The 24,719-nt window shown below is 34.5% G+C and overlaps 3 protein-coding genes across 4 annotated transcripts; 2 read left to right on the forward strand and 1 right to left on the reverse strand.

The window, feature by feature from the left end:
* The first annotated feature begins 1,699 nt into the window (after window positions 1–1,699).
* Window positions 1,700–5,424, forward strand: LOC102607987 (pentatricopeptide repeat-containing protein At5g46100). 2 transcript variants are annotated; one of them, XM_052435507.1, is made up of 2 exons: window positions 1,700–3,545; window positions 3,826–4,061. In XM_052435507.1, exon 1 carries the CDS (start codon window positions 2,081–2,083, stop codon window positions 3,536–3,538), a length of 1,458 nt encoding a protein of 485 aa, XP_052291467.1. In that variant the 5' UTR covers window positions 1,700–2,080; the 3' UTR covers window positions 3,539–3,545; window positions 3,826–4,061. The 2 variants fall into 2 exon arrangements, with proteins under 2 accessions (XP_052291467.1, XP_006467725.1); XM_006467662.4 differs by lacking the exon at window positions 3,826–4,061 and adding an exon at window positions 4,301–5,424 and having other exon boundaries at window positions 1,701–3,545.
* Window positions 4,121–4,922, reverse strand: LOC102608272 (protein DMP4). The gene has a single exon (XM_006467663.4). It carries the CDS (start codon window positions 4,920–4,922, stop codon window positions 4,290–4,292), a length of 633 nt encoding a protein of 210 aa, XP_006467726.1. The 3' UTR covers window positions 4,121–4,289.
* A 13,517-nt stretch (window positions 5,425–18,941) lies between the features above and the next one.
* Window positions 18,942–22,867, forward strand: LOC102623014 (receptor-like protein kinase HSL1). Its single transcript, XM_015527016.3, has 2 exons — window positions 18,942–21,739; window positions 22,154–22,867. Exons 1-2 carry the CDS (start codon window positions 19,123–19,125, stop codon window positions 22,543–22,545), a joined length of 3,009 nt encoding a protein of 1,002 aa, XP_015382502.1. The 5' UTR covers window positions 18,942–19,122; the 3' UTR covers window positions 22,546–22,867.
* Window positions 22,868–24,719: the final 1,852 nt, after the last annotated feature.

Here is a 24,719-nt window from a genome sequence, read left to right on the forward strand (position 1 = left end):
TACCATTAAATTTTATACTTCATGGTAATAGATTTTGGAAGATTTATTTAAAAAAGATTATCACATTTTCAAATTTAAAGGAGGATTGAAAAATAATTTTAAATAAAATATGTTATTTAAGTAAAATTGTTTCAAACTTTAAGGATGGTCATGGTTATTTTACAAAATTCTCCACCCCTTACCCGTTTGTTAACCGTTTATCATTATTTTTATTTTTATTTTACTACAAATATTGTGTACCATTGATTAAATCCAATGATACACAATTAAAATATATTATTGATACTGTAAAAAAATTACAGCATCATAGAGGAACCCTAAAAAAAAAAAACACAGTTATGGTTCCCATTAATCATATTTGCATCTAAGTATCAAAGGGGAAAAAAGAAAATTACATCGAGCATAGGATCAAAAACAGTTTCCTAATCCATTATGGAGGATTTGATCGTGTTGTGATATTATTTGTAGATACTGGCATACAACTGGACCTACACTTGGGCCCAAATAAGGTTGGTTTTAATTGGGTTAAATGACCGTGGTCTATTGGTATTGAATCCACTGATGGTGTGTTTACTTCCCGAATTAGGGAATCAGAATCGGAAATCGAAATGATTGATGATGTTTACTTCGCAAAATAAAGTCAGAAATTAAAATTGGATTCGTGAGGCCCACCACAATTTGAGAATGAGGATTGAGGAATGGGAGACTCATTCCCAAGGGGAGGTGGGAATGAGTCTTTCATTCCCAAGAATGACTATTTTGCTCTTCTTAAAATTGAAAATATATATATTGTCCTCATTTATAATTAATTAATATATTATTAATAATTATAGTTTTTGAAAAATAATCACAATAATTAATATATTATGATTATAATTAATTTATATAATATATTATTAGTTAATTAATTAATATATTAATATATTATTAACAATAATTATTAGTAATGATAAATAATCAAAATAATTAATATATTATTATTAATTAATTAATATACTACTATAATAATTATATTAATAATTATTAATTAATTAATATAATTGTTACTAATAATTAATATATTAATATATTATTAACAATAATTATTAATAATTATAATTTTTTATAAATAACCACAATAATTAATATACTTTTATTATTATTAATTAATCAATATAATTATTACTATTAATTAATATATTAGTATATTATTAACAATAATATATTGATAATTATAATTAATCACTTAATATATAATTTTAATAATGATTAATATAATTATTTTAATTAATTCATATACTATTATTATTAATTAGTTAATATACTATTATAATAATTATTACTGTTAATTAATATATTATTAACAATAATGTATTAATAATTATAGTTTTGGAATAAATAATCACAATAATTAATATATTTTTATAATAATAATTAATATAATTAATTAGTATATCATTATCATTAATTAAAAATTTTAATATTAATATATTAATATATTATTCACAATAATTAATAATAATAATTTTTGAATAAATAATCACTATAATTAAAATATAAAATATTAATTATGACAATAATTCATTAAGTATTTTTTAATAATTTATTACATTCTAACTCATTCTGATTCTGATTTAAAAAAAAAATATCAATAAAATTTCAACCTAATTCTTATTCTTATAAATTAAATAAACAACTTATTCTAATTCCTATTTCTCATTTTCATTCCAACCCACGCGAGCGATTATAAGCGTGAGGGTATAAGAATAGTAAGTCTCAATATTTAGAGACTGATGTGATGCCGCGGGGTTTCAAATCCGTTATTATTATATTATTCTACAGTCTACACTCTCCTTCACTTGGCTCTTTCTTAGCATCAGTTTCTGCGGCTAACATAAAGATTGAATAGATGTACTTCCTTTCCTTGTCTCAGCTGTTGCCATTTTGTTGAGCTACTCCTTGCTTTCCGCTCCTTAGAACCTCTGCCAATTTGGTGCACACTAGTCGTTCGATAGAATGCGTAAAGGAAGTTTACGAGGGGTTGTTAATTTTTGTGGATCAAGTTTTTGCTTTTAATCGATTCTCAACTTCGTTTGCGGTAATGGGTGTGAAGACTATGTTCAAATGGTCCACAAAGATCACGTCTGCCCAAGTATTGCAGCTGATACGAGCTGAAAAGGATGTAAACAAGGCCCTTGTGATATTTGACTCAGCGACAGCCGAGTATGCTAATGGTTTTAGGCATGATAACTCCACGTTTTCTCTCATGATCTCCAAATTAGTATCTGCTAACCAGTTTAGGCCAGCCGAGGATCTCCTTGATAGAGTGAACAAGGAAAAATGTGATATCACAGAAGATATATTCCTCTCCATTTGTAGAGGCTACGGCCGTGTTCATAGACCGTTGGATGCCATGAGGGTTTTTGATAAAATGAAGGAATTTGGCTGTGAACCTACCCCCAAGTCTTACATTACAGTGCTTGCAATTCTCGTTGAGGAGAATCAGTTAAAGCTTGCGTTTAGGTTTTATAGGCATATGAGAGAAATTGGTATTCAACCTTGTGTTGCTTCCCTTAATGTTTTGATCAAAGCTCTATGTAAGAACAGTGGGACGATGGACGCTGCTTTTAAGATATTTCGTGAGATGCCAAATCGTGGGTGCACTCCAGATTCCTATACCTATGGTACTTTGATCAATGGGTTGTGTAGATTGGGAAAGATTTATGAAGCAAAGGAGTTATTCAAGGAGATGGAGACAAAAGCTTGTTCACCAACGGTTGTTACTTACACATCTTTGATAAATGGTTTGTGCCAGTCTAAAAGTGTGGAGGAAGCTATGAGATTGTTTGAAGAGATGAGAAGCAAAGGCGTTGAGCCAAATGTATTTACCTACAGTTCTTTAATGGATGGTCTGTGCAAGGGTGGCTGTTCTTCACAAGCCATGGAGCTACTACAGATGATGATTAGCAAACGCCATAGACCCAATATTGTAACTTATAGTACTCTATTGAATGGTCTCTGTAAAGAAGGGAAGCTCCAAGAAGCTGTGGAGATTCTTGATAGAATGAAGCTTCAGGGCTTGAAACCAGATGCTGGGTTGTATGGAAAGATCATTAGTTGTTTCTGTGATATCGGCAAGTATCAGGAGGCTGCAAACTTCCTTGATGAAATGGTTCTTGGGGGAATTACACCAAATCGTCTAACTTGGAGCCTCCACATTAGGATTCATAATACGGTCGTCCAAGGTCTATGTAAAACAGATCCAAATCGAGCATTTCAGGTGTATCTAAGCATGCGGAATAGGAGCATCTCAGTCGATTCCCTGACTTACAGTTCTCTCATAACATGTTTCTGTAAGAAAGGTGACATACATAAATCTGCTCGTATTGTTGATGAACTGGTGCTTGATGGATGTCTTCCAGATGAGGGAACTTGGAGTGCAGTGATGACTGCATTATGGGATCGGCGCAAAATGCGACAAGCTGCTGAATTGTTATTGCTTGAGCTAATGAACAAATGTGTTGAAGCTGAAGTAGACATCCAAAATCAAGATGTATGAGTCCCAGGTATGTGGTGTGGTGTTCTATAAAATAAAACCTCATTTTTATCATATGAAATATTATGTGGGCTCCTTGAAGCATAATGGATCCATCACAAAAGGCCAGTAGCCTGTTGTTGCATTTGAAATGTTGCTGAATTTTATTTAATTTTCTTTACACACACACGCACGCACACAGACACATATATAATGATTCATGGTCTGATCAGCAAGTCTATGTTATATAGTAGATCTCAAACAGCAGTTGCATTTAAGACTTATATATGTCTAATTCTGCTGGAACTCAGATATGAGAGGGCCAACCATCAGGTGTGAATTTCTGAGGAGTGAGTTGTAATATCTTATTTCATATTTTTGCTTTGAATTGGACTAGGAAAATGATCGCGAGTGGAAGTCTATTTCATGCCTTTTCCTTTTCTTCCACTTTCCCCCGCTAGAGTCCCAAAGATGTAATTGAATTTCCCACGAGACATATGTCACCTATAAATATGTTGTGCTGTTCAGTAATGATGATTACAAGTCCTATATGGTGCAGGAATAATTTCACTACTTTATTTTATCTGAAGTATGCCCTTATTACAGTCATATTTTGACCTTGCATTTATCTTATTTCTTGCACTAATTTCATGCTAAAAGACAAATGATCTTACTGTCAGATTTAATACGTTCAACAAAAGACATTTGCTAAGAGAAAAAGAATAGAAAAAATGATAGTGTACAGATGGAATTAGCAATCTTATGAGATGAATTCTTATTTGGCAGAAAGGGGAAAGCCAATTCCATTGCGCTGGGTGGGAAACACAATGAACAACATGCTACAAATAACACCAATCCCTACTGGCAATGATGTGAGGACTTCCTGAGCCTCTTGTGAAGGCAATGGGTAGAAACAATTTACCACATTCTGATCAAATAGTGCAACAGCTGCAAATACCAATATTGACATGAAGGCATGCACAAAATCGATAAACCGTATTCTGTATTTAGCAGCAAATTCTGGTGAAATGGTGGCTGACCCATCAATGATCCACAAGCCCCGAATTGTGGCAAACCCATAGAAAACGTTTCCATTCTTGTCTCTGAAACTATCGGTGAAACTCATAAGAAAACATGACAAACTACAGAGGGCTAGAAGTCCGGCAGTCATTGACCTGCTGACTGGATCACAGTTACCTTGGTTTGAAAATATGGGTGCCAGAAGTTGGAAAGCAAGAACTGTTCCTGTAGGTAAGAGGTTAGCCAGATGGGCTGTGCTCTGGAATGTCTGACTAATGGCTCTTTGTATCAGGGTCTTCCTTTCAATTTCTGGAAGGTCTTTATCTTGCAAGAGAGGAAGATTTTGTTCATGAACATGATTAGAGTCAGCTTCTACCTTAATCTCCATAAGTGAAAGCTTCAACGATTCTCTCAAAATTTCATAACCTCTATTTTGATCGTCCTTTGACTTGTACGTACTAATTGGTTCTCCAAGGACTGAGTATGTTTTATAATTGGTGCTGGAATGAGATGATGCATTTTGAGTGCAAGTAAAGGGAGGGTAAGGGTGTATTAGAGTTGCCTTGCAAGAAACAGAGACTGAAATGCGGATAAGTAAAGCTTCTACCTGAAAGACTGGAGGGGAGAGTTTAGTTTATGTCACTTGTGTAACAGTAACTTCCTCTGAAGATTAGTTAGGAAGTTTTGACGGGATTACCAAAATGTCCCCGAAACTCCCCATTACCGTTACGAATGTCAACTTCTAAGAGTTGGTACTTTGAGAGTGATTGTGCTTGGCGTGGGGAAATAACATTACTTTTGTGTCCTGTTTCCTTCGGGTCTGTGCTATGTTTTGTGAAGTATGATCTTGTCTTGTTTATATTGAGACGCAATGGGTGGGATTTCTTTTATGAACTTTTGCTTTATCCGCCGTATTTCTAGTTTAAGAGATGGAAAAAAAGCCGTTTATTTAACTTACGAGTACAGGGTGTAGTTTAGTATTCTAAAATCCATATTCAGACATAAAACTATGTTTCTACTTTTATCTAAAGCATCCTTAATATAATATATTACATAAATTATATATATAAAAACATCATTACTTGCACGCTATAACTAGCGTCTGTGATTAAACAGGATTTGATCATCTACTCGGCTGAGCTTGGAACCATAGATGCAAGCTGAAGCAGATCCCATGCTTTGGAGAGTCCTCGTCTCATCTCATTTAAATAATTAAATTGATTGATATCATTTTTTCAAGGTATTTTTTAGTAACTTCTCATCCTTTCATGTTTTTCTCATTATTAAGTTTTGGGCCTAAAAGATTTCAAATTTCAAACTAACCAATTTTGGGTCAGTTCTTCGGTCACCGAAAGGTGGTGCTAATAACACCGCTCTGGAATCCTTATAAAAATTCGGATTCTATATGTTGACATTTTTACCCTTAAGAATTGGCGTATAGAACAGTAAAACACCTGGTTTCTTCTATTTAAATAAGGGGGAAAAAACATAAACCAACCTTTCAACGTTTATAAAAAGGAAAATGCTACTTTTTCCGGGTCAAACTCCGAATTAAACCAAAACGACGTCGTTTTGGTTTTTTTTTTTTTTTTTGCCCTTTTTGCTTTTATGAAACGTAGTCGTTTCAGCCTAGTGAAAGCAAACTTAGGTTTATGCCTTTTCTTCTAAATTTGAAGCCCTATAAGTCCGTTTGTAGTTTGTATTGGAGCTGTAAAATGCAGAGCAATTGCAAGACAAATTGCAGACTAGTTCAACACAAATTGCAGACCAATTCAACAAAAATTATAGACCAACGGAGCACAAATTGCAGAAGTCATTTGCACAGCAATTCATCACAAAATGCAGACAAATTTGTACACAGTTTCATCCGGACCAATATCTCATTTTCATCATCATTCATCCTCAACACTATGCATTAAGCACCCAAATCAAATGCAGAAAGGAAAATGAATATCAATTGCAATTTAACACACTTATTTTCTTAACATTTTATTTCAACTGAAAATTAAATAAAATGGAAATGACAATAGCTATCAAAATTCAGCACTTGCAAAGCAATTAAATTCAGCACTTGCAGAGCAATTATATTCAGCACTTGCACTAGATAAGCCAAATTGCAGCACTAAAGATCGAAGACGTTTGGGTTTGCTTTTGCCTTGGTCAAACGGCAACGTTTGCTTTCGGTTGACTGAAATGACTGGTGAAACGAAGAGGAGAATCGAAGAGGAGAGGAAGACGAAAACGAAGACATTTGCTTTTGTTTGGCTGAAACGACTACGTTTCATGGAAGCAAAAAAGAAAATAAAAAATAAACCAAAACGGCGTCGTTTTGGTTTAATTCGGGGTTTGACCCGGAGTAAATAGCAGAACTCTTATAAAAATTGGTTCTAAAAACATCTTTTTACAAACATGATTTGAATACTCGTAACTCGTGCCTCGAAACCCTTGAAATTAACACCAAAATAATCGGCAACTGAAGCAATGGGACTGTATTTTAAAGATATTTATAGAAAAGAGTCGAAACATTCACTAAGTTCTTATAATTTTTTAAACAAAACTTTTACACCTTTGAAAATACTAGATTTTCTTTTGATTAAAGAAAGAAGAAAGGATTATAAAGATGTCTTTCAAGCAACTTCTCCGCTAGTAGATAATAAAGACTAATTGAATGTGATCTAAATCTAAAACCTAAATTGTTCAAACTTCGATTGAATCCATTAAGGGAAAAAAATTGAAGAGCAATCTACCAAAACACAAAAATGCCAATAAGCAAATTACGCAAGAAAAGGAGTACCTTTGATTTTGATCAATTCATGTATATTCAATAATAATTTGAAGAACCCACTAATGTGAAATTCATTAGACTAAATTATATATATATATAGAGAGAGAGAGAAAGAGAGAGAGAAAGAGAGAGAGGGAGAGAGTATAAGTGAGGATAATTTTTTATTATTTGTAAAAATTTATTTAGAAAAAGAGAGAATTAGAATCACGATGGTGCCATGCAGTTCCTGATGGGTGTATTTAGAAGCGAGGTAGTTACCTGAGCAATTTTAAAGGGAGTATGTTTAATTAGAGCGGTTTAACAAACATGTCAAAGCGGCGAATTAGAGCGGTTTAACAAACATGTCAAAGCGGCGTTAGAAGAGGGGTTTAATAAACACTTCAAAGGGGTGTAAGAAGTCCCACTCTTTCACCGAACACTTCTTGAACATTTTGAGATCATAAGCCCATGTGGCCCTTGCATCAAGAAGCCTTTGTAAGAAGGCCCAGTATCGACTATAATGCCAAAGTTGTCAACCGTCACTTGAAACCAACAAAGGAACAAGTATGAAATGCTCAAGTAAAGAATGTTCCATATCATTTATTCTCAGACTAGTAAATGAAAACGTTTTCGTCATTCGATTTGGGAATAATTCATGTTCATCGAGTATTGATACGCTCGTGTAGGCGTACGTAATAGATAAACAAACACGAATCACGTATAGATTTAGTATTTCTACCAGCCAGCATTGATCATGTATGTAGGCGCGCGCCCAGCGCAGAAGACTGAGATGCTGATGATCTCAGAGAAAAAGGAAGCTCCAGTATCCCAGTTGCTCTCTAACTCTACACGTCTCTGAAATTTAATATATCTTCAAACGTTATATCATTTGACTAATCAGTAGGTAAACTTGCCATATCCACTCGAGGTTCCGTCAGATTTAATTAGTTGATGAATTTATTAAGCTTTGTATATGGTAACTGATTTGTTCTGTCTTCGTGTTTTATCGAAGCATCCAACGTTGTCACCATTAATTAAAACATCTATACTTACCGAAAGAACTTTCCACTGGGAATTGATATGCAGTTAATCACAACATTTAATAAAATGGAAAGTGACGTCTATCGTAATATTAGGTAAAGCAAGTGCTTATTCTAACCTTAAATAATAAACTTCTAGAAGGTTATTACTTCATCTTTAGACATTTTGTTCATGCAACCCTTTTTTTTTTTAATTTGCTTTTCCTAGTGTGCATGTGTGCGTGTGCTTGAATATATACATATATGAAACCTGCTTGCTTGGTCCATCACACTTCATTTCATTTGATTTTGCGTTTCTGTTATTATATTTTCATCACTTAACAATGTTGCTGGACGTATGGGGGCCGAATAATAAAGTTTGTCCAACCACTTTCACCATCCTTGACAGAATATTGCATGCTGAACTGCTGATTCCTGAAAAAATATTCAATTTAATTTGATTTAGCTAGAACGTTGCAACTAGGAATTAAATTAAATAACTTCAAGACGTCAATTTACGTTACATAAAACTTTTGGTATTCGGCTTCAGAAAATGCAAAGATGGTTATGTCATCTTATGTAACATGAGAGAAGCGAAGGCGCTTTGATCTTATTTAAATGCAAATGTAATAACATGCATTATGGGTTAAGTTTCAAACCCCATCCAAGCAATTGAAGACTTGTGGCTCATATGAATTACACTTTCTTTTCTTTGAAATCTTCTTTTTGTTCTTACATTTAATACTGATTAACAAGCCGTGTAGTAATATGCTGATAGCCAGGCTCTTTCACAAAAGCACGATTACTTTTGTAAGTGGTAACCACTGTAGGCTTTTGACCTGGAATCCCTCAAAAGGGCAGAACCAAGAAGATCAAGAGAGCAAATTCTTGGAAATAGATTTAACAAATAAAGTGTGATTTGCAATTTTATACAGCGTGTACACTTACTACACGAGTTCTTAAAGAATTTAACAGGATATGTTTGTTTCAAGGATCCTTAAAAGAACTTTCAACGAAAAAAAGAAAAAGATAAGATAAGATTCTTTTATTCTTTTGCTTGGTAGTTTAATTTTGTTTCCTGGAAAGAGAAGGCCTCAGTGTGCGGAATCTGGTCCAAATGGTTTGGTAGCTGTCTAATAGATTGAGGAGGGAAATTTCCTCTACAAGGCTATTTTTTATTCTAGAATTTTGGATTAGCTATCATATCTACAAAGCCAAAACAAATTTTAAAATGAAAATGAAGTCCTCTCGGGAGGGGGCCATTAGGCAATCATCATATTCTTGATTTCAATTTTAATTTGATTATAAATAGTCTTGTGGCTATTAGATCCAACCACCCGACACCACCACCCCCCCCAAAAAAAAAAAAACAAAAACAACCGATCAAATGACAGTATTTGCCCAGCATGTGGCTGCTGCGACTTTCTATTTACTGAGCTCATTGCATCAGCAGAACATTAGATTATTGAGACTGTTAATTAATATAATTTAATTATATTTTTGAACATTTTTCTTTATTAGAAGATTGCCAAGGATCATGAATATAAAAATTCTTTTTTTTTTCTGCTTCAATATTTTTTGCATATTGCTATATGATTGAAAATTGTTTTTTTTTAATATTTATATTTAATTTGAAATAATATTGGAAAACAGGGCATAAAACTTTATGATTGTTATTGATTGCCAACTTTGATTGCCACCTCCACTTGTAATTATGTTATCAAGATTGCATAAATAATAACAGTATCAAAATGGACCCTAAGGCTGTAATTTTGTCTTCAAAGAAGCTCCAGGATAAATAATGCAAAATTGTCAATGTCCTTATGCGATAGAACAAATACTTGGAATCAAAATATAATTAATTTTGTCTAATCTGTAACATTAACACTGTGATTAAACCAACGTGTTGCTATAGAAAACACGATGTTCCCTTTTCATCAAGCCAATCACGTTTCTTCCTAGCCAAAAACTAGAGAGAGAGATTTTTTTTTTTTAATTTTTTTTTTATAAATCTCTTTGTGACAGGGAGAAGAGAGATAATTTAAACATCGTAGTGGTGTTATAATGAACTGTCACAAAATAGAGAGAGTTTAGCCAGTCTTTCACAGACAGCTCAAGAGAGGGCTGCTCATTTTTGCACGAATAAGTATGTTGATAGAGTGTGACTCCTCAACAATTATGAGGAATTAAAAAACAAAAATTTACTTGTCTATAATTATTACACACCCGAAACTTTGTTTTCAATGAGATTCCCTTTCAATTCCTAGCACCGATTGATTGGTAGAGTGACCTTTGCCCTCAATTCAAGGAGTCTGGTTAGAAAAGTATCAATGATTTCACTTTTAACGATGGTCAGCATACAACAGCATCGTTTACACACGCTCACACACGTATTTTACCTATTAACCACTGTTTATATTTTTGTTAATATCATAAGTAATAATTGGGTTTTCGTAATATACATATAAAGCTAATACCTTGTAAGACAGACTTCGCTATGTCATGTGAAGATGAAGTTCCACAAAATTTTAATCGAAAAATAAGAGCATTATGTTTGAAGTAACATTAGAAAATAGAGAATGACCACAATACAACCTATTATCCCAATTCCCAAATGAAAATGACACGCTGTTATGCTTTTCTCCTTGACACTGTTTCTGGTCTTGCATAAAAGAGGTAAAAAAAAATATACCACATTCTTCCGGTGCTTTCTTTATCACCGTTGAAACTTGAAAGAAAAAGTCGATACCCTGTTGGGTAAATGCCAAAATCTTGAGCTTAGAGGATTGCATGACCCGACCCAGTTCTAGATTATTAGCTTGTTTTTCACTCGTTAGATTCTTGACATTACCATCAAAGCTCCTCCTTTCTTTTTCGATTCTTCTATCAAGAACATGCATGCCAGTTGGTGTTAGCAGAAATGCAACCACAAGCGACACAATACATCTCAAAGAGTTGCCATCCATCCATCAATCACTTGTCCATCTATAATTTTGGCTCTTTATGACCCTTTCTGCTGATAAATAAATTAAACCAATAATAATAATAATAATTTTGCTTAAACTTCAAGGCCCTACCGAGATAGATTCACATGGAGAAAAGACTTTAGCTCAAGCCTCCGTCTGGTTAGGCATTCAATGTCAGTTTCTTCGATTTGATTTCTAATTTGGATTTAGCATTTGTTAGTTTCATAGAGATGTAACGTCACTTTTGTGGATAATAACTGTTGTATAGTGTGGTGTAAAGAATTTGGTTTATTGGGTCCCTGACATCCCTTTCAATAACCCAAGTGTCGAGTGATGATAGCAAGCTCGTCCCAGAATTAAATAGATAATTACCCCTTAATTTTAATTATAGCAATGTTGATTACATCAAGATTAAGGAATGATGATATTCTAGCTCAGGACTTGATGTCTTAATGATTGTTAGAAATGGCGTAACATTTGGTTGTCATAGAAGCAAGATAACTATTAATCCAAGTTTACCTCTAATTAACTTAGGATTGTTGATTCTTTAAATAAATATTTTTAAAAAATATTGCGATTGACGCTATTCTATTTGATTTTGGAAGAAGAAAATTTAAGCATTTGAAAAACATTTTACACTTGACAATTGATATTAACCGCCTACTATTTAGGTGCTTCTACTCGATGGTTAATAATTTAATTTAAAAAATTAAGACTCCATTTGCAATTAAAGTTGGACGGCTATAGTTTCGAAAATACTATACTAAGATGTTTCACAAACCCTAGTTGATGTAGTTTGAAAGTTAAGTTGATTTGATTTAACACTTGTATGATATAAAATTTATTATATCTTTATTAATTTTGTCAAAACTATTATTAAAAAATTATATTTACTATATACTATTAATTTGTATTTAGTAATTATAATTTTTTTTTATATAAGAAATATACCTTAAAAATTACAGAATCTCAATACCAAGCATGCGTAATTTTAAAAGCCATGGCGGTCATTGAGATAGTTGTATGATACATTGATCATCATGATTCACATATGTGACAAGCCTACAGCTGGTCATTTGTTGCTCGTTTCACATCAAACATGACTTGTGATAAAACTGAAAAATTTGTTTTTTTTGTTTTTTTTGTTTTTTCAATAATCAGATCAAAATAAAGGGTAGCTTCTTATCAAAATCCAAAAGCAAACTAGTCATAAAAAAGAAGTCTTAAAGGATGCAGGCAGTTTGCGCATAATATTTTAGTTCGTCAAATTATCTTGTCAATTAAAGCTGTCTCAGTCTTGCTACATTATAAAATTAACAAACTTTTATTATTTAACAAGAGCAACATGGTCTTCTTATTTAATTACTCTATGCATATTAATGATATAAAGAGCAGCAACAATTCATTTTGAGATACTTTCTACCACCACTATAATCATTCACAAGTGCTTAAAGGGTTTGTAACAAAAGAAGAGAAAGCTACAATCAAGAATAAAGAAAATATTATTTTTTTTTCCAAAACAGTTGCAAAGTGTCTTTTTAATTCCCTCAAAAAGAGGTGTGAAAGGTGGGAAAATGGAGGCATGGGAGAAAGAGAAGACACAAAAAAAAAAATGAAGTATAGGGTGACAATTATGACGGTGGCTACGAACAAACTCAAATGGGTTGGAGCCACCACTGGCTTTACGCTTATTAAAATGAATCATAGCATATACCTCCCTCAAAGTTTGTAAAAGACCCTTGATTTTTGGACCCACAAATCTTGGCTCCTGGGTTCCACTTACAATTGTTAAACTGTTATAAGGCTATAAAATCTTTAAAAATTGTGGGCTGCCTTATGGGTAAGTACAGTAGTTGCACTGAGCCAGGTTCCTTCTATTCTAAAGTTTTGTTAAGTTTTTAAGTGTGGGATAAAGAGTGCATCATCATTGAATTAAGGAGGTGCTAAGTTGGGTCTTTGTTGGTTGGACCAGTGCTTTTCATTGTTTGGATCAGAAATATGAATGAAATCATCATTGATTTGGAAGGCTGATTCTTGGTCTTTTCTTGTTGGACCAAGAAATAAAATAAAATAAAATAAAATAAAAGACGTTTAGGATGCTATTTAGATGTGGTAGTGAAAAAAAGTAGTTGTAGTTCAGGAGAAATTTAAAGTAGGGGGAATATAAAAAACATGAAAAAAGTAGTTGTAGTTTAGGAGAAATTTAAAGTAGGGGGATATAAAAAACAAGAGAGGGTCTTTAATTTTAAACAATTTTTAGGCAGTCAAACAATGCCTCTTAATTAAATTACCTTCACACACTCCATGATTGTGCTAACAATTCATCGATTCAAATCACACGAAATTTTGTTAAAAGAAATGGTGATTGGACTAACCCTAAATAATAATAATAATAATATTGTATGCAATAAGGGTGTTTTTCATATATCCTCACTTTCTTTTTTTATACAAGATGTTTCATCATTCATAAGTCATAACCAACCCATAACCTATATATAACCCATCATTTTCTTTTCTACGCTCTTTTTAACTTTTCTTGGTACAATATTACCATGCCTTCTGCATAAACCAGAAGAAAGAAAAGGGAAAACACTGTAATTTTGCTCCAAAATCACCAACAAAGGACACGAGTGTGACAGGTAGCATCAGCATCATGTATATTCACACGTAACATTCAACCGGATTAATTGGCCATCATGGCTTCGGTAAGGTAAAATTCACGCAATCATAATTACAATTTTTTTATCATTGATTTCTTCAAATTAAGCAAAGACATTCCGACCTTTATCAACCCCGTTCGGCTTCAATTAACTTTTCTTTCTCTATCCAACCCCCAACAATAACCCCTTTTTGGGTTTTAATAATCGCTTACTTGACATGATCTCATTGACTTTTCTAACCAAAGCACCCTGCATGCTTGCCACGTGTAATGTTGGTGATGAGGTTTTGAGCCTCTTCCTGCCCATTGCCTATGTGGACCGCCTCGTAATTTTCTTTTTTACTTGATGCATATAACCGTCCACATGGATGAACATGGACCGTATGATTGCTGTTCGGCACACCTTCAGATGAATGATTTACATCCGGGTCCCGCTTCTTTCTCTTTTTTTTTTTTTAAGTAATCATCCTTTGCAATAAATAAATATTCTAGATGACACGGTGATTAATGCAAAAGGCAGCCGCCATGCATGCCAAGCTGGAATCTAAGGTCCAATCAACGTCCGCATGGTCATCAAAGTCGTACAACAATCCTAAGTGGAAGCCACGGATCTGTCATTGGAACATGAGATCCTGTGAGTCAATAGATTTGTGTTCTTTTAAAGGAATCTTATTACGCAATCACAAAAAAAAATAAAAAAATTAATTGACCCTTTTTTAATCGTTGTACATTTACCGTAATAATTCCGCTCTCACCCTAAAATAAAAAGGGGGAAAAAGAAGTGCTTCACAAACGAACAGATCTTCTATTTTTAAAAATGAAAATTAATGCGTACAAAAAGATTTGATATTTACACATACGTACGCATGAATTTTCATTAATTCTTATTTGCATCTAATTAATAAGCATTGTCTGTAAATGTCTCTGGCCTAACTTACCAACCATAATAATTAATAAAAATGGGAATGCATGCAAGAGTCAAAAGAGAGCTCAGCGTTTTGTTTTCATTTTAATTTAACTAGTTCACCAACTTCTGGTATGAATTTTAATTTCTTTTCTTTTTTTAACTTAGCTCCATAAATATCGATAACACAAGGGAATTGACGAGTCTTAAATTAAGTTGGTGCTATGATCATTCAAGTATTTATGCTTTCAGCTAATCCTCCACCTCTATCGCGATCAAATTTATCAACTAATTTCTTTACACATTCAAAAGATATTGCCAGTGGGGTCCACCTGTGTACAAATTCAACTAGCTATTCCCACCGTCCAATCATCATTATTATTTCCCTGGCTGCTGCTGATACTGTGCTTCAGCAAACGATTTTGAAAGTGACTAAACTAAAGCAGCGAGTTTGGCGAAGGACCTCTTTCTTCTGATGTACTATCGTCGAGTGTATCTTTCATTAATCACTGAAAAATATTTTAAGGTGTGTTTGTTATTATTTTTTATTTTATAAAAATAAAAATTAAGAAAATATGTTTGGTGAATATGTTTGATAACAGTAAAATGAAAATATGAAGAGTGAAATATTTTCATTCTATAAAGTTTGTAAAGTAAAGTCGAGAACACTAATTTAACTTTCTCAACTTGTCGGAGGTTGTCTCCTACTCTAATCATTTTTTTATTCTTAAGAATTTTTTTTTTATCAATACATGGTCATCTTTCTCTAATGCAACCTTCTATTGTTTTTTTATTTTATATTAAAATTTACGAAAATTTCATTCAGATTTCTAGTTTCAAAAAAAAAAAAACAAAAACAAAAACAACTATTTCTGTCTCTAAAATTTTTCTAATAAGAATTGGAGTTAGTTTACTTGTAAATAGATTAATACATTGTTTTGAATGAAAAAATTCTATATGTATTACGTTTACAATTTATGCTACATCTGTTTTTCTTTTATATGTGATTTTTTTATTATTGTTATTAAATGCTATTTTCTATACTATCTCATTTGTATTTTTTTTAATTAATAATGATCATAGAAAATTTGAAAAAAAAAATAAAGCCCATATGCATCTAATTATGAATTATTGAACTAAAACTTTTCATAAGAAAAATCTACTAAATAAATAATCATTTTTTTTTATATTTTCAACAAAAAACCAAACGTGTTATACTGTTAATTTTTATATACTATTTTAAAAATAAACTACCAAATGTCTTATATTTTTAAGAACATCACATTAAAAACACACTATTTTTCTTCTCTACAAAATAGATAGAAAAAAGAATTGAAAAAAAAAACCAAATGCACCCTTATTTTCTTGTCTTTAGTTCTAAAATTTTTATCTTTAATTTGATTTTGTACTATTATTATTATTAATTATACATCACCATGACACCATCATAATTCAATTGATGTGTGTAAGAGATGAACGCTTGCTGGGGTTAAAATAAAAATATTGGTAAACTACGAATAGTCCACCAGGATGCAGACAACTGTTGAGCATGCACAAAGGGAGTTGCAGGCATGCAGTAGCTTCGTAGGAATCTATCAGTTCTGCATTTTTGGTCCGAAAATTTCCTGAAGAACGTAATTAAAAGCCTGTGGGGTCGGTAGGGGGTACTGGTCTGGGATATGTGGCTATGTTTAATGTATCATGCAAGAGGAAAGACCTCCGAAGTTACCCTTACACACTTGGGTAGCACTGTCACTGCACCATATATCCGCAGGTTCAAATCGTTGGTTTCATGGCTAATTCTGTGAAAGTTCTTTTTCTTTTTTTTTTTTGGTTTCTAGGGACGTACAATTTGGAAGTCGGAATCTTGCATTTAAGACCCAATGGCCTATTCGTCTTCTGTTTATATAAATTTGGTACAAAAAACAAAGAAAATAAAAAGAAAGGATGGACCATTAGATCTACAAGCGGATCCTTCATTTCAATTAAATTACAAGATTATCATTTAATAATAATTATTTTAACGCCAAATACGTATATTATATAATCAAATGTCTATTGATCACTCAACCTTTTATCCTCATACGTTGAATAGTTATATAAATAAACATGAGAGTACAAAAATTTTACGTAAAGATTTTAAGTTGTAAGTGAGAATGACGTGACTAAAAGATTCATGACAATAATTTAAGTTTGTGATCTGCCATATGCCTTCGATATACAACTTAAGTGAGGTAGGGCACAGCCATTAATGAATGTTGGGCGATTAGAAATTTCTGAATATTTATAATATGTTCAAAATCTAAATAAAATTTAATTGGATATAAAAAAAAAAATCTTTGAGATTCAAAAACATTGGAAATTTGAAAATTCCCTCCGTTCTATGTAATGTTTTATAAACTTATTAAAATTGCGCAGGTTCCCAAAAGATTGGAGTCTTCTTGGACCGTCAAAATCACTTGTTTCAATCCTTTTATCTTTAAATAATTTACACAAAAGACAATGAATATTGGCCATTAACTCGATCATGCGGTGGCAAAGAAACAGTAATTCTGCAATACGTACTTCAAATGACGCGACTAGAGCTTAAACATATCGAATCTACTGTCCGTGATTTTGCGAAACGTACGATTACCTCAGAAAATAGAGAATTGAATCTTATGTCCCTTTGTACTTAAAAAAAATTATTACATTTTTGATAATTCGCATGAAGATTTTCGAGTCGATTTTGTGGTTGATACTCCCGGATATATGAAGTGACAGTTCTGGATATTCTCAATTTAATTTCTTACTTTTTATATTTTACCTAAATTAATTTTATTTATATGATGGATTTAATTAGAATTACCGAATCAAGGAGAAAGGGGTGGAGACCAGCTCATTATTGTGTGTTTAGTAGACGCGTACTTTTTCAAATTAAATTCGAATTTCGAAATTGAAAAAATAAAAATCACGTCAAAATTGCAATGTCTGGTAAAGCATTAACTCTTAACTATTAACGCACCTCATGTCTTAAAGACATGCACGATTATGCGTGACGTTTTTGTTTGGTAATAAACCAAATGTACATGATCATTGTTTAAATGTTACCTGTCCCATTTAGCACGAATCGGACATGAATATATTTGCCATTATAATGCTTAAAGAGGAGTGAGGAAGAAGATGAAAGATTAAATAACAGGCAATAATTTCTAAACCAAACTCAATTCTTTTGTCTCAGCAACAGCAGCGACATCGTTCAATCTTTGACCCATCATAATTGACCATGTGGCAAAATTATCTAAATCTTTTTCACTGCAAATGCAACGCAAGAGCTTCGTGACTCAAAAAGACAAAAGCCGTCAGTTCTTACAGTATCTCCCTCTCTCTTTCCACCCCTCACGCGTGACTCGAGTTGGAGTGACGACGCACGAACCAACGCAGTGCTATTCTTGTGTTGTGTGTATTGTGGTCACACTCCACAGCAGGCGAACAAATTAACTGCTGTTGTATGAACGTGACAAATTTTGCCCGCAGAATTTCAGCCGTTTGATTCAATTCAATCACTCCCTCGAGATCCTTGTTTTCAAACGCTGCCTACGATAAGACCGACGTGATTGTCCCATTGGCCCCTCCCGCCTGTTTCTCGAACCTCTGATTCTTCTCTCTCTTAGATTCAGTTATTTTTAAATGTTGCGCTAAAAGGCGCCCCTTAGCATATGACCAAAATACCTTATAATTAATAAATATAAATCTGATAATCTCCCGAGTTATATACATATAAGACTGTGTTTAGTATTGTTGGATTGTAAATTTCTAAAATAAAGGATTAATTTGACTGACTCTCACTGAAATTTTTTTGTCTATTATATAATTTTTTGTTGTAACTTGTACATTAAAAGCTTTGCTTTCTTCCATCAAGAAAACATTTTTTTGTTATTATTTTTTTTGTCTTGCTTCCTTTTTTCTTTGGGGCATGAATACTAATACTACTACTACTAATAATAATAATAATAATAATAGAAACTTATTAATTATTATGTTGATTTCCATAATTACAAGCAGAATGATTGTTTATTCATAATAAGTAATAAGAGGGGAAACACATGCTAACACCATCAACACTCCATCTATCTATATATCTATTTATCTCTCTATCATATTCAAAATTCAATCATACACGATATATATGTCTACCACTTGACACCGAAACTCACACTCAGCTCCTCACTACTTGTGTGTTTGGCAGTGTCTGCAACAACAAAGCTCTCTCTGCAACAACAAAGCTTGGGTAACAATGGAACTTCTTACTGGGATGCTAGTATTAATTGCCTTCCTTTTGTCTCCGCTCCCTTCTCTTTCGCTCAACCAAGAAGGGCTCTACCTCGAGCGCGTCAAACTGAGCCTCTCAGACCCAGATTCAGCACTCTCCTCTTGGGGCAGGAACCCGCGGGATGACAGCCCCTGTTCATGGCGCGGCGTCGAGTGCGACCCACGCTCTCACTCCGTCGCCTCTATCGACCTCTCAAACGCCAACATTGCCGGCCCTTTCCCTTCCCTCCTCTGCCGACTTGAAAACCTCACCTTCCTCACTCTCTTCAACAACTCCATCAACTCCACCCTCCCCGACGACATCTCCGCCTGTCAGAATCTCCAACACCTCGACCTCTCCCAGAACTTACTCACCGGTACACTCACTCCGGCCTTAGCTGACCTCCCCAATCTGAAGTTTCTCGATTTAACGGGAAACAATTTCTCCGGAGATATTCCGGAGAGTTTCGGCCGGTTTCAGAAGCTTGAAGTCATCTCTCTGGTCTACAATCTTCTCGACGGGACAATTCCCGCATTTCTAGGAAACATTAGTACGCTCAAGATGTTGAACTTGTCTTACAACCCGTTTCTGCCAGGTCGGATCCCGCCGGAGCTTGGCAATTTGACGAACCTCGAGATACTCTGGCTCACTGAGTGTAACCTGGTCGGTGAGATTCCTGACTCCCTCGGCAGACTCGCTAAGCTCGTTGATTTGGACCTGGCGCTCAACAACTTAGTTGGTGCTATCCCGAGTTCACTCACTGAGTTGGCCAGTGTCGTCCAGATTGAGCTGTATAACAACTCCCTGACTGGGGACTTGCCGACTGGTTGGTCTAATTTGACGAGCCTGAGACTCCTCGACGCCTCAATGAACGATTTGACTGGGCCGATTCCTGACGACTTGACTCGGTTGCCACTCGAGAGTCTCAATCTTTACGAAAACCGTTTGGAAGGGAGCTTGCCTGCTACCATTGCTGACTCTCCGGGTTTGTACGAACTCAGGCTTTTTAGAAACCGCCTTAACGGCACCTTACCCGGAGATCTTGGTAAAAACTCGCCGTTGAGATGGGTCGACTTGTCGAACAACCAGTTTACCGGCGAAATACCGGCGAGTTTATGCGAAAAGGGGGAGCTGGAGGAGTTGCTGATGATATACAACTCCTTCACGGGTCAACTACCGGATGGCCTTGGTCATTGCCAGAGCTTGACACGTGTACGGTTGGGGTACAATCGGCTAACCGGTAAGGTGCCACCACTTTTATGGGGTCTCCCTCACGTATACTTGCTTGAGCTTACTGACAACTTTTTGTCCGGAGAAATCTCGAAGAATATTGCCGGTGCAGCAAATTTATCGCTTTTGATTATTTCCAAGAATAACTTAAGTGGATCATTGCCGGAAGAGATTGGTTTCTTGAAAAGTCTTGTTGTGCTCTCTGGTAGTGAAAATAAGTTCACTGGGTCACTGCCAGAAAGTTTAACAAATCTTGCTGAGCTGGGAAGTCTTGATCTCCATGCAAATGATTTATCTGGTGAGTTGCCGAGTAGTGTTAGTTCTTGGAAAAAGTTAAACGAGCTTAATTTAGCAGATAATTTGTTTTATGGGAATATTCCTGAGGATATTGGGAATTTGTCTGTGTTGAATTACCTGGACTTGTCCAATAATCGGCTCTCTGGGAGGATCCCTGTTGGGTTACAGAATTTGAAACTAAATCAGCTGAATGTTTCAAATAATAGGCTTAGTGGGGAGTTACCGTCTTTGTTTGCGAAAGAAATGTATAGGAATAGCTTTCTTGGTAATCCTGGCTTGTGTGGAGATTTGGAAGGCTTGTGTGATGGTCGTGGTGAAGAGAAAAACAGAGGTTATGTGTGGGTTCTTAGGTCTATTTTCATACTTGCTGGGCTAGTGTTTGTTTTTGGTTTGGTCTGGTTTTACTTGAAGTACAGGAAATTCAAGAATGGAAGAGCCATTGATAAGTCGAAATGGACATTGATGTCTTTCCATAAACTAGGATTTAGTGAGTATGAGATCTTGGATGGTCTCGATGAAGACAATGTGATTGGAAGTGGATCTTCTGGGAAAGTTTATAAAGTTGTGCTTAGCAATGGAGAGGCTGTTGCTGTGAAGAAGCTATGGAGAGGAATGAGCAAAGAGTGTGAAAGTGGTTGTGATGTTGAGAAAGGTCAGGTCCAAGATCAAGTTCAAGATGATGGGTTTCAAGCTGAGGTTGAGACTTTGGGAAAGATTAGGCACAAGAATATTGTTAAGCTATGGTGTTGCTGTACAACTAGGGATTGCAAGCTTTTGGTTTATGAGTACATGCCAAATGGTAGCCTCGGTGATTTGTTGCATAGTTGTAAAGGAGGCTTGTTAGATTGGCCTACGAGGTACAAGATAATCGTTGATGCAGCTGAGGGACTTTCGTATTTGCACCATGATTGTGTTCCTTCAATTGTGCATCGAGATGTTAAATCCAACAATATATTGTTGGATGGTGATTTTGGTGCACGAGTGGCCGATTTTGGTGTAGCCAAGGTGGTTGATGCCTCTGGAAAGCCTAAATCAATGTCTGTCATTGCTGGTTCCTGTGGTTACATCGCCCCAGGTTAGTACTGGCCGATTTCTCTGTCTTAAATGAATTTGTGATATTTGAATAAATCATGTTGTTTACCTTTGCTCATTGTTAAATTTATGTTTATAAAAATACCTGGAGCTTGTTTTGACATTAGAATTCTGTTAATTGGAGTTAATAAATCTGTGATTGGATGATATTGGTAATTTTATGTAGTCCATTTATGTTTACTTCCATATGGATTCAAAGACCTCTTTAGAGGGACAAGTTTGATAAATTCTTAAATGTATTCTTACAGCTTTAGAATCTGAATCAAGTGTAAGATTAAATGCAACCTTGGGATCCTGTTGGAAATTTTTCTATAAACACGCCACGTTTTCTTTATCTAGCTCATATTATCTGAGTTGAATTTTATACTAATTCCTTGAATGCTATAAACTGCTACAGAATATGCCTACACACTTCGTGTGAACGAGAAGAGCGACATATACAGTTTCGGAGTAGTCATTCTTGAGTTAGTAACTGGAAGACTGCCAGTCGATCCGGAGTTTGGGGAGAAGGATTTGGTCAAATGGGTCTGCTCTACTTTGGATCAGAAAGGAGTGGACCATGTTCTTGATCCCAAACTCGATTGCTGTTTTAAGGAAGAAATATGCAAGGTCCTCAACATTGGCCTACTCTGCACTAGCCCTCTCCCCATCAACCGCCCTGCAATGAGAAGGGTGGTGAAGTTGTTGCAAGAAGTGGGCGCGGAGAACCGTTCCAAGACCGGTAAAAAAGACGGGAAGTTGTCACCTTATTACCATGAAGATGCTTCTGATCAGGGAAGTGTAGCTTGAGAACTTTTGCTCAAAGGTTTTGTTTGAAAAGCAGGATGGTTTGTTTAAGGAGTACCATAAGCTCACATTCCAATTATTACACCCACTCGGTGCTTGCTTTACAGGGTGGGTGGGAATGGGATAAAAGAAGGGAAAATTTTCCAGATTGAGGGGCCAAGAGGATGAAAGAAAAGAAGAATGGGAGTTATTAAGTAGTTTTATATGTAATTAATTGAGTATCTTGAAGGGTTTTTACTACAAAACAAAGCTAGTAGCTATTTCAAACTTCAAAGTTATGAATACACTGTTTAGTGATGGTGATTTTTGCCTGGCAATTGGCATCGCTCAGGTGTTTGTTGAAAATGGAAATCTTGTGGGTTTTATTAGCAACAACAGCTATGGTACTAAAAATACATTTACTTTTGTGAAAATCCTGAAGGAAATCTCTGGAAAATTAGACAAGTCCGTGCTGTAATGTTCGGAGTTGAATGCTCTGGCTACACTCTGTTATGCTGACTGCTGTGTAGCCAAGCGATTAAAAGTTACTTTGATAATAAAAATTACGAGTGTTGTAACTTAAGCTGATGCCCAAGCATCATATCTATCTATCTAGATTAATAGCTAATAACTCCGTTATTGAAGTAGTTAGGTAGGGTTGGTTCTCGACGGGCCCTTGCCCATTTATGTGAAAATAGCTTCCTGGTTTTAAATGAAAACTAATCGCTGTGCTTTATGGTCCCGAAGATGCAACCATCATTTCGGAGAATAGGACATTAGTATCTTAACGCAAGAGGGACCTAGCGGTTGGAATTTTCTTCTTTCCTTTGTTAATTAATCATGTTGGGGACTTCAATATTTTGAATTTCAATCTATATTTAATCTATATTTTAATTGATATGATATTCAGTATAATAATACTTTAATTAGGTACGATATTTTTTATTTAATAGATAATTAGCACATGTATTTATAATATAAATTGAGATCCAAGTGTTATGATATTGATTATTAATTTATAATATTCTAAAAAGTAGAAGAAATTTGTTATAAACTAAATTTGAAAGTATTTTCTCTTCTTGTTAATATGGGGCTATGATTGAGATTTGAGAGCTGTGAATAAACGTAGAATTTGACAAAGTGAACTAAATTTAAAATTTCGTCCCAAACTCATGAGATTAGAAATTCTTATGTATACATGAGTTGAGCTAGGATTACACACAAGCATATATATATATATATATATAGTTCATTTATGACTCTCCTTTATTTATTTATCCAATTAGGACATCTTCTTTCATTTATTAATTTGTGTTAGTATTTAATATTAGAAGAAATAGTTAATAATAAAAAGAATTACAGTGCACGTTCTTGATTGTGCATTGAGAATGAATTCGAAGTAGTAGTAGGGTAATTGCAAAGGAGCTTTTAATTTCTCTCGGATATCATGTGATTCCATTAAGAAGATATCTATAAACATTAAATGCTAGAATGAGAATCAATTAATCATCAACATCATATTCATGCATATTGGTCTAATTTTTAGGTGACACTGCCGGTACAGTCACAGAGATGAATGACAATTGACAAAGGCAAGACAAAAAAAACAAACTTACTTTTTACCGTTGGCGGCCATGCATGTCAGCAAAATTTGCTGGAGCCAATTAGTTACTCGAGCTTAATTTCCAGTGGAGTCATTGTGCTCACGCACACTGCCTGAGTCTCCGGCCCTATTAATTTCATTTCTCATGTCCAACTCCAACCAACCGTCGTTTTCTAACCCTTTGGCATTTATTGCGTGACTTGCGCAAGTGATCCAGTTAATGCATCCTTTCGTCATTGGTGAATGGAAAATTAAGTAGTATAACCCCATGAGTCTACGTCTAATCAATTTCATTTTGAATTTTTGAGCCTCTGACCGCTCGCTATTTCGGCAAAATGGGTTGTAAGGCCCATTTAGTTCATCCTGGCCCAAGTAATATTGGGTTCGTATTAGGTGGGCCTCGTATTTTTTTTTTTTAACATTTGTCATGACTGAAAAGTGAAAACCGGTCAATTCTACGTCTAACCTATTGGCTATTGAAAGAAAATCTTCCCTCAAGATCAAAGCCACATGTACGGTAACAGAAGTGATTTTTTACTTGGTATAGTTTTATTATTCCTTATTATTAATTTTATTCCACAATCCTTGGAAACTA

Source organism: Citrus sinensis, chromosome 2 (genome assembly GCF_022201045.2).
Source record: "Citrus sinensis cultivar Valencia sweet orange chromosome 2, DVS_A1.0, whole genome shotgun sequence".
NCBI classification, from domain to species: domain Eukaryota; kingdom Viridiplantae; phylum Streptophyta; class Magnoliopsida; order Sapindales; family Rutaceae; genus Citrus; species Citrus sinensis.